We start from the raw sequence: 16,207 nt of genomic DNA, 5'->3' as shown, positions 1-16,207 counted from the left end.
ATGTTTGCCATTACATTTTTTATATCGGGTGACAAATCTAGCCACCAAGTTTGTGCTTGTGAAAGTCTGCTAGTTTGGTTACAACAGGATTTCTGGAGAACAAAAAAGTGCAATTCCATAACATTTTAAATGATAATATGCAAGGTTAACATTAGCAGTCAGTGATTGTAAATGTTTACCCTTAGTATTTATCTGTGGAATAATCCCCAGCGTCAAAGAAAATGTACTTGAAAAGAGTCTCAGACAAATGCAAAGAGCCCAAAACATTTTACAATCTGCATAAAACCTATTCAAATGTTACAAAAAATAAGACGCACTTAAGCAAATGCAAAAAGTTGCAATTAGACGACCTTAAGGAGCTAAGTGGTTTGAGATGCAGCATAAGTGGTAAAAGCAGCAAAGAAAGGCGGATAGAAGAGGGCCTTGTTGGCAGCAGTGAAAAGAAGAGCGAGAGAGAAAAGGAAAGCCTGGGTGCCAGAGTGAGACAGTGGGAGATGGACAGCAGCGCGCCCAACTCCTTTATCTCGCCATCATTTCGCTGCCCTTCAGCCTCCACCTCCAGCCTCAGCTGCTAATGGATTCACACTATAGGAGACAGCCTTGTGCAGCGGCCTTGGAAAGCTGTGTAGTCGACACGAGTTTAAAATAAACTCATCTGTTAATCCGTTTGGTGCAAGGTTCTGTCCCTGCTGAGGCACACTGGAATATTTCTCTCTAACAAGCAAAGAATTAGCATGAATTTTGCATTAGCTTAGCATGCGAGAGTAAAAGCCGCACGTTTTAATGGCATCCATACACAGTATGTTTAAACTGTGATGTAGTTATGTATGCAGAAGTAAAAAGTGGTAGAATAATATCTGCTTAAAAGCGCTGATGATTACAATTGTGTTATTTTTAACATTTTAATTTTAATACATGGACACGACTATTGGAAAGTTAGAGAAGTGAGTCTTAAGAGTCAGTCAGGTTTTTCATGAGCTCATGTCAATGATTCACTCAGTTTACTTTACCCAGAGATATTTCAAAATAGAAGGATGAGGAAGTTGGTTGGTCAGCTTTTTGAGAGTCTACCATCAGCCCGAAGCAAAATATAGAACATTAAATCATGCAGTTTAGTTTTTATGTCTATTACACATGTTCTTTTGCTTTTCAGCTTTTGTAAAGTGACCATATAAAATGCTAGTATTGGCTGGTTAATGAGTCAGGTTGTAATCATTTTATTTACTTATTTTTTTACTTTTTGTCTAATTCAGTTAGTTTTAGTTTGTTTTTAGAGTGGGTTTGGTGGTTTTTATTAGCTATCAATAATTTCAGTTTTTCCAGACTGATTCATTTTTTGGTGGAGATTTCAAAAAAGGTCTAAGTATCGTATTGTGATGATGTATACACTGGGTAGTGAATACTCAAGTGTACAGAGATGTGTTGACAACACAACCTGGAGCCAAACTCCACCATCACTCTGCTGTCCTCCATAAAGACATCTTGTATAATGTACCTCAAATCTGTTTCCAAGCTCTGTGTTGAACAGGTGTTGTCTCCGACCGCCCCAAAAACAAAAACAGCCTGGTCAACAATCACACACACACAGACACACACTCACACACGCACATCCACTGTTCATCAGCCTCCTACTGGGTTTGCATCTGCTCTGGCCATTGGGGCTGTTTTGTCCTGATGATGGGAACTAAACACACTCACTGCCTAACAGTGGAAACCTCAATGTGGAGCAGAGTCGATGCGTCTCACTGAAGACGTGTCAGAGCTGTTTGCTGACATGAGGGAGAAAAAAGGATTAGTCTGCTGAAGGGAAGTAAATGAAAACTGAAGCGAAGCTGCTTCTTAAATTTGAATTATGATGGATTAAATTTGCTTCACATGCTTGCTTTTCATCCCAGAATTTAATCCATGGTTCAAAGGAACGCTTTCCCGCATATGTGTTCTCTGGTTGTTGCAGAAATCATGCACACAACAGATCTGGCTCCATCTGAGGGTGGCAAGAGGAACAGCACTGTGGACAGGAAGCCATGAGTTTGTCATAAACCTTATGTGGAACAAAGCAAACATGTGGAACATGGAGCTCTGCTCCAATATTACACTTTAGCTTAATGCTAAATTCAAAATGGAATGGAAAATTAACAAGCACCATCATTCTGAACACATCTGGTTGGGTAAATGTGGTGGCGGTGTCATGCTGTGGGAACAGGAAAGCTGGCTGGAGTGGATGGAACGATGGAGGGAACTAAATTAATAGCAATCCTTTGCTAAATAGTTGAGATCAAACCAGAGCCACTCGTTGGAATGTCCCAGTCAAAGTCCAGACCTAAGCTGAACTGATGATCTGAGGCAAAAGATGGAAATAACTGATGATCCCCATCCAATCTGACTGAGTGGGAGATATTTTGTAGAAAATGGGATTTTTTGTGCTTTTTTTCTTTGTCCTATCACATAAAATCCCAATAACATACTCTGAGGTTTGGAGTTAGGTTCGACAAAGTCTGACTAAAGCTTTCGCAATAAATCAATCACACGATAAACTAAAATGTTTCATAATTTCCATTGTGATGATGAATAGTTATTGAAGGACAGTTTTGTTTACAGACTTCATAATCCATTTCATTTATGGGTTCAGTTGTAAGTGGCTTTATTTCAGTTTTATTCATTGTTTTTTTAGATATTGTGAAAATCTGAATGTAAAAAAGTTCAGGCATGTAAGCACATACTGTATAACGAGCATCCATGGACACTGCGGTCACACACACACACACACACACACACACACACTTATTTACATGTGAGGCTCTCCTACAATGACCATGTCCTGCTCTCATCTCTGCTCCGTGTTCATCAAAGGAGAGAAACGCGCCGAGCAGAGAGGAGAGCAGCACCAAATGGGACAGGAAATGGCTGCAGAATAACGGAGGAGAAGACTTCACACACCAGAGATTGGAACTACAAAGAGATCCGTCTATTAGAGGCAGCGCACGCTCTTATCTGCGCGGCCCATGCTGCTCGCCTTCGTCACCTCCCTCATTTGCTGCCGTTGTTGTGATCCTCACTCAGTGGCCTTGTTGTTCATTATCTGATGCTGGTGGGGGAGTTTCAGCACGCTTGCAAACGGCTCAGGGGGGAAAAAAAGCTGTTGCACTTTAAAATATGTTGGTTGTAAATTATACTTCGCCTTCAGAGGCTTCAAGGAAACAATTTACAAAAGAGGAAGGACCGATGGTCAGAGATGCTGCAATAACTAATGATCCACAGTAGTTAGGATCTCCCAGCTGTTTTTGATCAAACATACAGCTTACCTACTGTGAAGTTAAAATGCTATTAACCTCATGAACTCTTCGCCAAAGAGAAAGAAAACAATCTGCTGGTAAATAACGAGTTCTGCCCAAGTAGCACGATATGACGTTCAGGCTTGTGGATTTAAAACCATTTTGAAATAGAATGCTACCAACGAGAGAGAGAGAGAGAGAGGAAGAGAGAAAGAAACAAAGAGGAAGACAGTGGGAGACGAACATCTTTCAAGGTGATTGATCTTACCCTGATGTTGTCAAAGGAGGCTCTGTTGGTGACGTCATATAGAAGCAGCAGAGCTGGGAGGAAAGAGACAAGAAAATAAAAAGAGAAATTGTTTTATATTTAGCTTTATCTTTAAAACCCAACAAAGCCTGCAGAGGAACTCCTGTCAAGTTTTAATTTAGTTTCTGCCAGATGGCGACTAATTCATCTCAGTCCAGATGTTAAAAAGTGATGGTGAAACAGGGACATCGCACCTCTGGGAGAGGATTTATTAAATGAGGGAACAAAGATAAAACAGGTCATGATGAGTGAATCTGGAACCGTTTACCTTCAGTTTCTTTTATCGGATCTGCTACTCATTAAACGTTGACATCTTAACATGTTTATAGCTCATATTCTTTAGTCATTTATATTTGAAAGTAGCTATCTGCTACAACGATGTAGCATCGCACCACTCGGAGCCTAACCTCATGTGGTGAGGTAACCACATAAGAAAAAAAAAAAACAGTCTATAACCCGCCTCCTGAATAACAATTTGCAGAAATGTGCACAGGTAAAACGCAGGGATAAAAAGAAAAAAGAAATGTAAATGGATTACAGTGTTGGCTGAGGAAAGTGCTGAACTCTGCTCTTTAGCGCAGCATTATTCTGCTCGCTGACAACATAACTGCACATGTGAATCCTAATGAGCTCCAGCAGCGCCGCGCCGCCACAGAGAATAATATCACCTCAGGCGTGTGTTTAGTGGAGAGATGTGGGCATTATGAAGCTCTGCAGGACAGGAGAAAATCATTACACCTACAAGGCCCATTTTACCTCATTTTCACAGATGGCTTAACCTTCGACTGGAAAATGTGCCCTTTGGTTATTACCTCCACAACACTTCACCACTTCCTGCCGCATGTAATCCCCACAGTCCTCGCCTCCGTTACACATGTGTCACTGTCCTGTCCTGTTTTTTCACTTTTCCCCTCTGTACTTGACCCTCTTCTACATCTCAGCCGTAGCCGCTACGTCTCCAGATCCAAAGTGAATTAAACGTTTCGCTTGCGTATTCCAGCCAGGCATGTCTGTGAAGGGCGTTTAATGAGCGGTAATCACCGAGTGCTGTCTGAGCATGTCAAACCAAGAAACGGAGGATGAGGGGGACAGTGGAAGGTATCCAGAAGGAGCGGGAAGATGTGACCGACGAGTTAATTTCCTCTCTCAGTGCTCCTGTGGTGGACTGCCACTGTAAGGCGATCACAGCAAACCACAAGGAGTCCATACACACACATGCATACACACAAAATCCAATTAGGAAGACAAAAGGAAGGAGAAAACATTGTCAAAAATAAAGCCCCAAGTTGAAGGCTTTAGTTAAGCCGGTCAACAGTTTTCTCCTGTGGGAATGAGTCATTATTTCACAACATGGGGCTCTTTTTAATCAAGCACATGTCTTCGTTTTGGAAGGTGTCGCGATGTTTAATCTGTAAACTGTACGAGGTCGGAGCCTGGATAATTATTCCTACATAATGGCCGAGTGTCTCTTGTGAACTATCCATCTGCCAATTAGTGAGTCTGCAAACTCGGTGCTGAAAACACACCAAACATCAACACACAAAAAAGCTGTGTAAGTAGGGGTGTTTAAAAAAAGAACGCCCGCCCTAAACGCGTCAGCTAAATGCAGCATGTGGAATTTAATCAAGACCCTGAGAAGTAGGAGCTACCAGTGAGAAAGCTGTCCAAACCTGCTGAAGAACCAAACTGGTCTGGACCAGAGGGTCCAATTCAGCTTTACAACTGAGGTTGACCAAACGAGTTGACTAGAGCGTATTTGGAGAAGAAGACAGGCAAGGAAAAAAAAAAAATATATAAAAAGTTCACAGCTAAAGTAAGTGTGAAATACTCCACAGGTGTGAAAGTGCACATGCCAGAACGCACGGCTGCAGGATTTGTTCTACGGTAAAACCTGTGTGCCGCTTAACCTTTCAGTTTAACACGTCTGTTACGGAATATGGATGTGTTACATGAGACACATTCATATTCGGAGACGGTTTGTCGGAGACAGACATTACATTTGATGCAGAACGGACCTGTAAGGTGAAGAACATGCTAGAATCACAGTATCCTGACACAATAAGCCCTACAGTGGATTGAAGGAGTCTTGGTGGACTCATCTACACAGTGATGCAGAACCGTCTAAAAACAGAAATCATCCCCAATCAACATCCGAGAATATCGCCAGTCTCTGTACAGTGGTCTTGTGTAAACATACCCTGAAACTGAAATTGAATAAAAACATAGCTAATGTCCAAGTACTTCCTGGGTTAGGAGGTTGATCAGTGTGGAAAGCTACAGAGTACTTCCCTGAAACTTTCCTGAGATTCTGCTTAAGAACTAACCAAAGAAACCCTAAGAAGATGTCGTATCTAAAATACTCATGACTTGTTTCTAAATGACACTCAGACATATAAAGACTTAATTGCTTAAAATGTTCTGTTTAGGCTGAAGTCTTTTCTATGAAGCACATCTTTGTACAGGTATCATTAGGTCAAATGTGTGAAATCCAGTAATCTGTTGACTCTGTTTCATAGCTACTATGATACTTGATACTGAACTCTGAGCCAATACAAAAGACCAAAAACGGGACGTTGAGCAGACATCCAAGCAGAGTGTTTACATGTTGAGTTCAGGGCAGTGATCTGTGTGTCTGATCTGGGCGTGAACCTGTGGAGAGGTAAACACGAGAAGAAATGCCTGAAAGATCAACCATTCCCTTAATAAATCTACAGGCTTACTGTACAACAAACATAGTGATATTGACTGGTGACCAAGATGGTTTCCCTCCATTTGCCCCCTCATCGTTCCAGCTGCTGTTGTCATTTCTGCAGAGTCTCCTGTTTAACAGTGGGCGGCAAGTCTTCATCCTGCCGTGTCAGTTTTTACAGAACAGTGGATCAATCATAATAGAGTTAAAACTCCCCTCACAGCTGCAGCTCAATGCATTACCGAGGTTCAAAATGCTACACTATGAAGCTTGGTTCCATGACATGCGTTCAGACGTCGTGTTAAACTCTAACTTTCCATTTTCCTTTAATAAAGTAGAAGTCGGATGTTTTTTCTTCTCGTGTTTTCTACATCCAGGTGTCTTTTTGATGATGTGAGATGAAGATGAAGCTTTATACCTTGTCCTATTTATATCCAACTCTTTTACATTTGTCTCTAATGTTTTGCTTCCCCCATCACTCTTCACCTTGTTTCTAAATGATTCACGTTTCTTAATTCCTTCCCTGCTATCGAAACACCCAAGAGTAAAGCTAAGCTCTACTTTTTTCTATTTGAAAAGTTTACATGCCTCGACATGCACTACTTTGGTCCAATGTGAAAATATGATCATCTCCTTCCCGAGAAGTGGAGTTTTTGGACATTTGACCTTTTGTGATATTGAGATAATCAGAAAAAAAGACAACAGAGGTGAAGGAGACAGATACTACTGTCCAAAAATAACCTAACTACCCATCTAGAGTTAATCAACTCAATCGATTGCCATCACCATCTACAATAACTCTCACGACTTTGAATCGATGAGCTACAACAACATTTAATTTCCCTTTGGGATCAATAAAGTATTTTTGAATTGAAGTTGCATAAATTAAGGTATTGACTGAGTTTTACAACCGAGTCCTTCAAGAGTGTCAACATATTTGATGCTTCTCTGCATGCGGACAGTCTCCTTTCTTTTGGCTGGTCAGCAGAACACAGACGAATGTAATACAAATTGACATGGATGGACGAAGAAGCTTTTCACAGCATTTTTATGGAATTGTTGTCGTTGTGCAGCTCGTAAAAATCGAAAAACAAACAGACGTTTGACACCGGTTCACTCGTTTGAAGGTTGGAACCGTTTTACTGGGACCTCAGTGGGATTACACGTCCCAATTTTCTGTCAATTTATTGTCACATAAATTAAAAAGTAATTACATTAGCGACTGCACCAAAGGGAACCTGCCATTTGACACTGCTGCTGTGGAAGAAGCATGTCGGAAATGCCAGCATGGGATGAATGTTTGATTTGGTCTGTACTTTATACCATAACATTTACAGAGCTGCTGGCAGCTTCATCGGCCGAGTGGCAAATAGTGTCGAAATCCATGAGAACCTTTACAATAGCTGTTCTAGATATCAAGTTGTAGATAAAAGAGTAGAACAGTCTCTATGGCGTGGATTTTACGGATTTTTTTTACCATTGGTCCCCCAACAGCGAGCTTGAAGGAACTGGAGGACACACTGGTTAAAAGTGAAGTATTGCAAATTTCTACAATACAAGGACCAACAGCAGCAAAAAAGGTTTATAATCACCACATGGAGGATGCCGTTAGGACAGGCAGATGGTTTCATTTTGTCAACTAAAGATTAAATGTCAGTCACTGGATCATGCGTCTTCAGAGGCAGAAAGGGTGGAGAGGCAGAAACAAAGTCATGACATATTGATGGGCAAATGCTTCCTGACATTATTGACCTTGATCACACAAAAAAATACATAAAAACTTGGAGTAATTGCTGTCATCTTTAGAGGACACTGTACTGTAGGAATCACAGGGAAAAGAAGACAGTTTATAGTTTCAGACAGGAACTTAGAAAGTTTCTCTTATTTAAGAAATGAGATTGAAGAACCATTTCAATCTGGTTGTTTTTATGGATTTATTTAATAAAAAATAAATACATAAAAAAAAAAAAAAACAAAGACCCCTGAGGTGGAGCCTGTGAAGGTTAGATGCTCAACTTGTTCTACCTTATGTCACAGTTTTGGATTTCTGAATGGATTCATTTCAACCCATTACCCTCCCTCGCCTGTGGTGGTGCTGCACCATGAACCACTGAAGGAAACGATACAAAAACATCAGACACTGAGCTGAACTTCCTTCACAAAATGGAAACAAAATTGAGTGGCGTCAGATTTATCTTTGGTAAAAGACAACAGAGATTTATCCCTCCAGCACCAGGCACACATGTAAGGTTTGGTTTTATTTATCCAGAATGCCTTGCGCTTTAAACTGCTTCCTGCTTTTGGAGCCGTTTCTGGTCTACTTGGTATTCGAGCTGCTCCAGAGTTCACTTCAACCAGTTTTTGAGTTTGCTCTTTTGTGTCTGCATCAGAGTTTGATTAGACATCAACACCTTCCCAAACGAATCAGACTTTCTGGGCAAATGAACTAAACAGGGTTGATGTGAATACATGAGACATCAATTCTTTACCTTTATAAGATATGAATGTATCTACTTGAAAACCTTGGTTTGTTAAACTGATACAAACCACTGAAAGATATAAGGAATAAAGCTTAAAACAGAGAAAGTAGTCTGATACAAATGTTCATCTGTTGATTCAAAACATCTAATAATTTATTTTTCTGACAGCCTGAAATGTAAGGTCAAAACTCTTGTCTGAAAAAGAACTACTCCCATTAGACGGACAAGAAAGGTCAACATCAGATCATGGAGTAACAGAATTACTTCATTCTTTAGAAGGGTTGTTTCCCCTCCTGAACTCTGTACTAGACGTTAATCTAAACTTATTCTGACATGTCTGTTGAGTTGACATGGTGCGTTGATGAAATCTCTAAAAACCATTCCATCCGACCCGATTCCCATTCAGACACGAAACCCAAGAGAGGTCTCTTTGATTCCCTTTTATGACCTTTTATAACCCTGGAACTGCAGAAATACACTTCTAGACATGCAATTAAAAGAAGGAACATGATTTCTAATGGCTTTTTAAATTAAAAATTAGAGTCCTACAACACACTTAACGATATGAAATGGTCCCAACTCGGCAGGATTACAATGAAAGCGACGTCTGCTTGAGATGTATTTAGAGAGCCATTACCAGTTTCTTTACAACACCGGGAACAAAGAGCGAGCAGTGGGGCCATTACCGCAAAATGAAGCAGCAGGAGTCCTTCTTCTCAATATTGCCTAAAATACTCAATCGTGAAGCGCCATTTGGAGGCATAATTTGTAACGCAGTCATTACCTGTTTCACAAAAATCAATTTTCACACTCCATTTCTTCTGCCTCGTTATCTTTTTAGTGACGAGGGTTTCTTCGAGCATCTCGTTTGGAAAGGAGACATTTAGGCCACAAAGTGTTTTTGAATCTTAATGTAGTTTGTGCTCTTCCCCCATTCTTTAGAGTCTAAACTTAAGGAATAATTAATCTGAAGGGGAAATATTATCTCATTATCCTGAAATGCAAACTTTTATTTAGACGTAATTTCTTTTACTCTACTTTCCGCAAAAGGAAAAGTTGAAAATCATTCAAAGAGGAACATTTAGTGCTTTTCACAGAATACTCTGTTCCTTTGTATTAGGCAATTATATTCCAGTCACACAGTTAAAAAAGGTAGACGTTTTCATATTTAAATTCTCCTAAAATGTCACCACTGTTCTCTTTAAAACAATGACTGAACCTGTCTCTTCCGAGTTTTCCTTCTCTGCTCTCGGATTTCTTTCCTCCGTCTAATTTTGCCCCCAAATCGTCCCCGTTCCCAGGTAACGCAGCTCCTCCTAACTCGTCCCATCTACAGAGCGTGCTTCCTCTGCTCATATTTCGCAGCCTGTGGTTTCAGCTCACGCTGTGGAAATGACAAACTGTCAGCTCCAGTCAGAGAAGAGCGGTGGAGCTGGGCGGGGAGAGGGCTGCAGGTGTGCCGTGAGTGTGCAGCTGGGTTCTGGACCCGTCCAGACCTCGTCGGTGCCCTGCACCAGATGGGCCTGGCAGATTGCGCTGGGCTGACTCCAGCCTCAGACAGCCAGGATCTTCCTGCTCTCACATTACGGACTTAATGAATGTTATGCTCTTGCACAAATCGCTGCTAAAAATACACCCAGTGATCTCCGTGGGGGCAAAAGTGGCCATAGGAGAGAAGTCTTAATGAATCTCAAAACATGATCTTATCTGCTGGATTAATCTCTTATCTGTTAAATTAACTTTTCTCGCATGTTTTCCACAGCACAACCTTTACATTTCAAGTCAAAGGCAGCAGCTCCTGCCACAGTAGTAAACTCTTACTTGTTCAATTGTCAGATTTTATTTTTAAAAAAAATCAATAAATGTGTACTTTAAGATGAAATACTACATTTATGTCTGAAATTAAAAACTCTCACTACAATATAAGAGAGAAACAAATATTTAAATTGGGACCAAACAAATTTGCCAATTAAGTGAAACTACTGAAATATTCTATGCCTATTTAAATGCAGAGTGTATATATATTCAATAAATTCCAGTCACGGTTATTTCTTAATGGATCACTCAGTTTTAAGTATCATTTTATAGTACAATCAATCAAGTAACTATATTATCTTCAACTGTTGTAGAAATGCTGTATATATCAAACATGACTTAACAGAAAATTGACTTGGCAATTTGATGCTTTGAAATTAGGATCCGTCCCTTTAAGAAGCCTTGGCACAGTCCAACACTCCACCTCCAGGAAGTCATCACATCTCTCCAATGTTTTTACCAGCGTTGCACTGAGAAGTAGCTCCTATAATGAGGTCAGCAGTTGTGAAGCTCCACCAGGGTTTGCTAATTGCTGCTGGCTAGTCTGAAGGAGCTGAGTGGAGGAGTCACAGGGGAGGGCTGCTCTGTGAGGAGGAAGTTCAGAAGCTTGGAAACTGCAGCTCTGAGGAGGAACCTTGTGAAAATAGGTGGGGCTAGGTCCAGCCAGGTGCTTTGCACAGCTGACTGGTTGCCATGGGAGATATAAGGATTTCTCAAGCATGCGTGAGAGAATCAAGGAAAGGCTCCACATGTGTCTTTGATTGGAATAACATTATAACATGATGCAAAACTCATAAAAACTGGTGTTACGTAATGCTGCCCCTTTAAATTTTATGCAGCTTATGTGCCGTTTTTGTGCTGCTGGTCAGTGCAGACACCGCGGATTAACATCTTTTAAATTGTGAATTTTTGATCTGCATCTGCGTCACAATCCCAAAAGTTCTCTCAAAAAATTAACCAACAGTCTTTTTTCTTTCACAGCTGCTGCCACTGGTCATTTTACCACTTTGTCTTTTCATATTTTTGCAGTTTTAGAGATTCTTTACTTTTGCCAGACAACAAATTGGGCCATCCACCGCATAATATTGCAAACTCGTGTCAGTTCACACCCCACATCAGATGGACTTTTCAAGACCCCCAGACTTTGCTAATATGAGCCAATATATAAAAAGACATTGAGACATGAGTTTAAACTAGTCACAAAGATGCTAATGAAGCTCTCTATATTGTCAAAACTGATTTAGTACTGAGGAACTTCACAGATATCTGTTCAGAAAAAGCTAGTGGTAAAATCTCAACAGCTTCTAGTGTAAAAGTTAAGAAGATGGTCATAGTGAAGCCTTTGATCATGAGAGGAGGATTTGAATGTAAACTGTGTTGATCTGTCACAAAACGTAACGGAACAAACCTCAGAATGTCAGAGGTAATTTCCTGGTGATTTTTAACTTGCACTAGCTCTAAGGCTCTGTTCACACCCCACTAGTACAAAGAAATTAGTTCCTTTACACGAGCCTCCAAGAACAAGAACAAATCTCTCGGTAGCCAGGTCATTTCATGCTTCACAGGAGCTGCACAGCACAACTCAAAAGAATTCATTTTGCCTTTTCCACTGCAGAAAAACACTCAGTACTAGACACACCTTGCAGGAAATACTGTAAGTTCTGACCATAATGTCTCAAGAACGAGCTGTAAGAACAAATAAGGGCCAAAGGCATACATAGACAGCTATATGTGTTAGACAAAACCCATAGCTACAGAGACAGAACCCTTTAACACCATGAGCACTTTGTAATATGAAACATTCATTGGCAGCAGCCACTGGCATCAAATTGTTTTAATAAGTGGGAAAATCTCTCATATTTTTGTGAAGGAATTTTGGCCAGATTTTCTTTATTGATTGGCCCACCTTTAATAAGAGAAATAAAAGTGGCACACTCTGCAGACTTTTCATTTAAGCACTGAAGTCTTTTTTAATACAAGATTGGATGTATAGTAAAAAACAAACAAAACTACTCAATTCCTTTTTAGATAAGAAAATAAACATTTTATTGCCTATATTTTTGTTTTGCTCTGACTGTTCTTTCAGCAAATGGCCTTTTTTGAGAGTCTGTATGCTCCAGTTACCAATTAACCTAAATTAGTTTTTTTTTTCCAACAAATCAATTAATATGATTAATCGCTTCACCCCTTATGCTGTTTCTTTAGGGCAGGGCATGATGTGTAGTTTTCTGACACCTTTTAGCCTGCTTCATGTCGTCAGACAGGTTCACTTTAAGTGATTTCTGGACTGGTCAGCTCAGGCAGTAATCAACGAGGAATTGAACTCTAGTTTCCAAACAATGAGGTCAATCACAGTTAATTTAAAACCTAATTCACAGTGGTTTATTTTCATTTGCATCGCAGGCAGTGTGGCAGTCTGTCATTATCCATCCTACACTGTGACACGACGTACATTAGGATTTGAAAATGTCAAGCTAGTCGTGTGAGACGTTCAAGAGCCCCACAGTTGATTATGATTCTTGACAATCACTCTATAGCTGCGTTTCTGTTGGCCATATAATTGCGCAACTTGGCAATTCAAAAACAAATTTGTTTAAATGAAACATGGACATTTAGAAATAACACTAGTTTTTAGATAAAAAGCTAGATAAAAATACACGTACTGAAGTTGGTGTATTTTGCAAAACTGCAATGGAAACGATTAACTGCATCACGAGTCACATGATCAGCAACTGGATATTGCCACTGATTCACATGTGATTTTAATTGTACTTCTTACTTAATGCAAACATCACCATTTTTCTTTAAGATATGTAACTAGTGTGTGCCATGCCAAACAAAGGTTCAGTTCCTTTTCACAGAAGCCTTACAGAGTTTTATTGGACAGTTTAGTAAAATCACCATTTGAAAACAGCCTTTTCCAATCCTTCAGGTCATCTTTGTCTCATTTTAAATTTGTTTGGTGGTCTGAAACTTTTATGTGTGAGGAATTTGTAATACTATTTGCAGGGGTCTCAAACTCCAGTCCTCGAGGGCCACTGCCCTGCAACTTTTAGATGTGCCTCTGATGCACCACACCTGAATAGAATAATTAGGTCATTAGCAAGGATCTGGAGAACTGATCTACACAAGGAGGAGGTAATTAAGCCATTTCCTTCCAGTGTTTTGTACCTGTGCCACATCTAAAAACTGCAGGACAGCGGCCCTCGAGGACTGGAGTTTGAGACCCCTGATTTACAGCATTGCGCCCTTCCTGTTTTTAAGTTTTACTTTGAGCCGAGGCCCAAACGCGTTCTAGAACTCGCCCAGTTAAACTTATTGATGTTTTCCAATTGGGCCGAATCCTCTGACAGCCGGATCTTTTCAAGTCATGAAGCGCCGTCCGTTAGTCGAAGGCAGTGATGGAATTAGCTGTGTTTGGGCTGTGTCCTCTCCCCCCAGTCCAGCCCGTCAGGCTGAATGAGTTTTATTTAAAAGTCAGGAACAGACGGACGGCTCAGAGGCTCTGATCCGAGGCTCCCCGGGTGTCTTGTTAAAGATCAGTGAGGGTAAACTGAAGAATCCACAGATCAGAACAACAGGCAATGGGCCAGAGGAGCACAGAGACATCACCCCTCCTCTCTCATGTTGTTATAAATAACCTGACATCCAGAGGAATGGGAGCTGACCATGTGTGAAATCGAACACGGGCTAATAATTAAAGGTGGAAACCAAGACAAATTTTTCAGTTTGTAATTTATTAACCAGATTATCATGCTGGAATGTGAACTTTATTGGGGTTGTTTGAAATCTACAGATACTTCTGAACGTATTTGTACATAACAAGCTGGAGTGTATTTTATCTGGATTGATTGTTACAGTCCAGACTCAAGGTCTGACAGTAATAATAAGAACATATTTGTATAAGGCCCACTAGATAATTACATATATCTACTATTGATGGCAAAGAAGATTGTATAATGTACGTATTGCACCACTGAACTAATTTGTATCCAGAGACACAAATAAGTTTTTTTTTTACAACGCTCCTCATATTTCCATTAGCTGAGATTCTGCATTCTAGAGAACCCACTCCCTGACTCAGCTCTTCCAGACTAGCGGCAGCAGCGATTAGCAATCACCTGGTGGAACTGCACGTCGTCTTCTTATACTTCTCAATTATCAAACGTTCCTAAAAATGGTTGTAAAGGAGATAATGGAGGAGCACTTAGGTGATGACCTGTTGACGGTGGAGTGACAGCAAGAGCAGGAGCTTCTTAAAGAGACAGAGGCCCAATTTCAAGGTGTCTAATTACAAAGTCAAATATCATTTAAGTTTGATAGTTACTTCAGTTTTTATAACTAAAGTTACTTAGTTGTGCTTTAAAATGACACTATGGGCCTGGAAAATACACTGTTACATATATACCATTTTAGATTATTTACAACAGATTTAGATGTTAAGTTCAGTTTTTTCAAACAAGACAAATTCACTATAAAACATATTAAAGTTTCTGGTTTTAATTTTGCTGTTTAAATGTGGCAAAAACAACAAAAAAAAATCATTCTGCACAAAGAGACACACCCATCCTTCTGTTTATAGGTTGAGGTTACTAAATCGACCTCCTCAATGTAAGTACTCACCCTAACCTGACTTATTTTGTACCCAGTAGATTGGCAAAATAATACTGGATGCAACTGTCAAAACACATTTTATTGCCCACAATAATCAGAGTTTTTGTGCCTCTTCATTCCAGCAGGAGTGAGGGAGCTACGATGAGCTATCAGATGTCAGCCAACATTTTGAAGACAAGAGCACAGCAAAATGTCAGGGCGGTTTAGTTCAGACAGGAGAAAATTAAAGCTGTGTTGTCAGTCATGACAGCTGAGGCACACACACACACACACACACAGAGGTAGGACACATACCGTTGGCATCACGGTAATAGGCGTGTGTGACACTGCGGAAACGCTCCTGACCAGCTGTGTCCCAAATCTGAGAGAGAAGATGGAAGAAAAGGTTTTAGGTGACTATTAATAATATTCCTTATATCTTTGCCAAATAAAAGCTGCAAATAAAAGCTTATCCATCCATCCATCCATCCATCCATCCATCCATCCATCCATCCATCCATCCATCCATCCACTTTCTTCCTCTTATCCGAGGTCAGGTTGCGGGGGCAGCAGCTTCAGAAGGGAGGCCCAGACTTCCCTCTCCCCAGCCACTTCTTCCAGCTCCTCCGGGGGAACCCCAAGGCGTTCCCAGGCCAGCCGAGAGACATAGTCCCTCCAGCGTGTCCTGGGTCTTCCTCGGGGCCTCCTCCTGGTGGGACGTGCCCGGAACACCTCACCAGGGAGGCGTCCAGGAGGCATCCTGACCAGATGCCCGAGCCACCTCAACTGGCTCCTCTCGACGTGGAGGAGCAGCGGCTCTACTCTGAGTCCCTCCCGGATGGCCGAGCTTCTCACCCGATCTCTAAGGTAGGAACGTAGATCAACCGGTAAATTGAGAGCTTCGCTTTTTGACTCGCCTCTCTCTTCACCACGATGGACCGGTACAGCGCCCGTTTCACGGCAGACACTGCCCCAATCCCCCTGTCGATCTCCCGCTCCCTTCTTAACTCATTCGTGAACAAGATCCCCAGATACTTAAACTCCTCCACTT

The 16,207-nt window shown here is 40.9% G+C and overlaps 1 protein-coding gene across 1 annotated transcript in view; it reads right to left on the bottom strand.

Annotated features, from left to right (window-relative positions):
* LOC106904111 (ras-related protein Rab-26-like) overlaps window positions 1-16,207 on the bottom strand; it is an 82,821-nt gene that overhangs the window by 27,903 nt on the left and 38,711 nt on the right. The window contains exons 4-5 of the mRNA XM_088016577.1: window positions 15,472-15,538; window positions 3,541-3,593 (exon numbers count right to left, since the gene is read on the bottom strand). Of these exons, the coding sequence (XP_087872703.1) occupies window positions 3,541-3,593; window positions 15,472-15,538 (120 nt within the window). The remainder of the gene's footprint in view (window positions 1-3,540; window positions 3,594-15,471; window positions 15,539-16,207) is intronic.

This window comes from Poecilia mexicana, unplaced genomic scaffold (genome assembly GCF_051168715.1).
Source record: "Poecilia mexicana isolate PSO_F unplaced genomic scaffold, ASM5116871v1 scaffold_19, whole genome shotgun sequence".
Taxonomy (NCBI): domain Eukaryota; kingdom Metazoa; phylum Chordata; class Actinopteri; order Cyprinodontiformes; family Poeciliidae; genus Poecilia; species Poecilia mexicana.
This window is presented reverse-complemented; position numbering and strand designations above follow the sequence as displayed.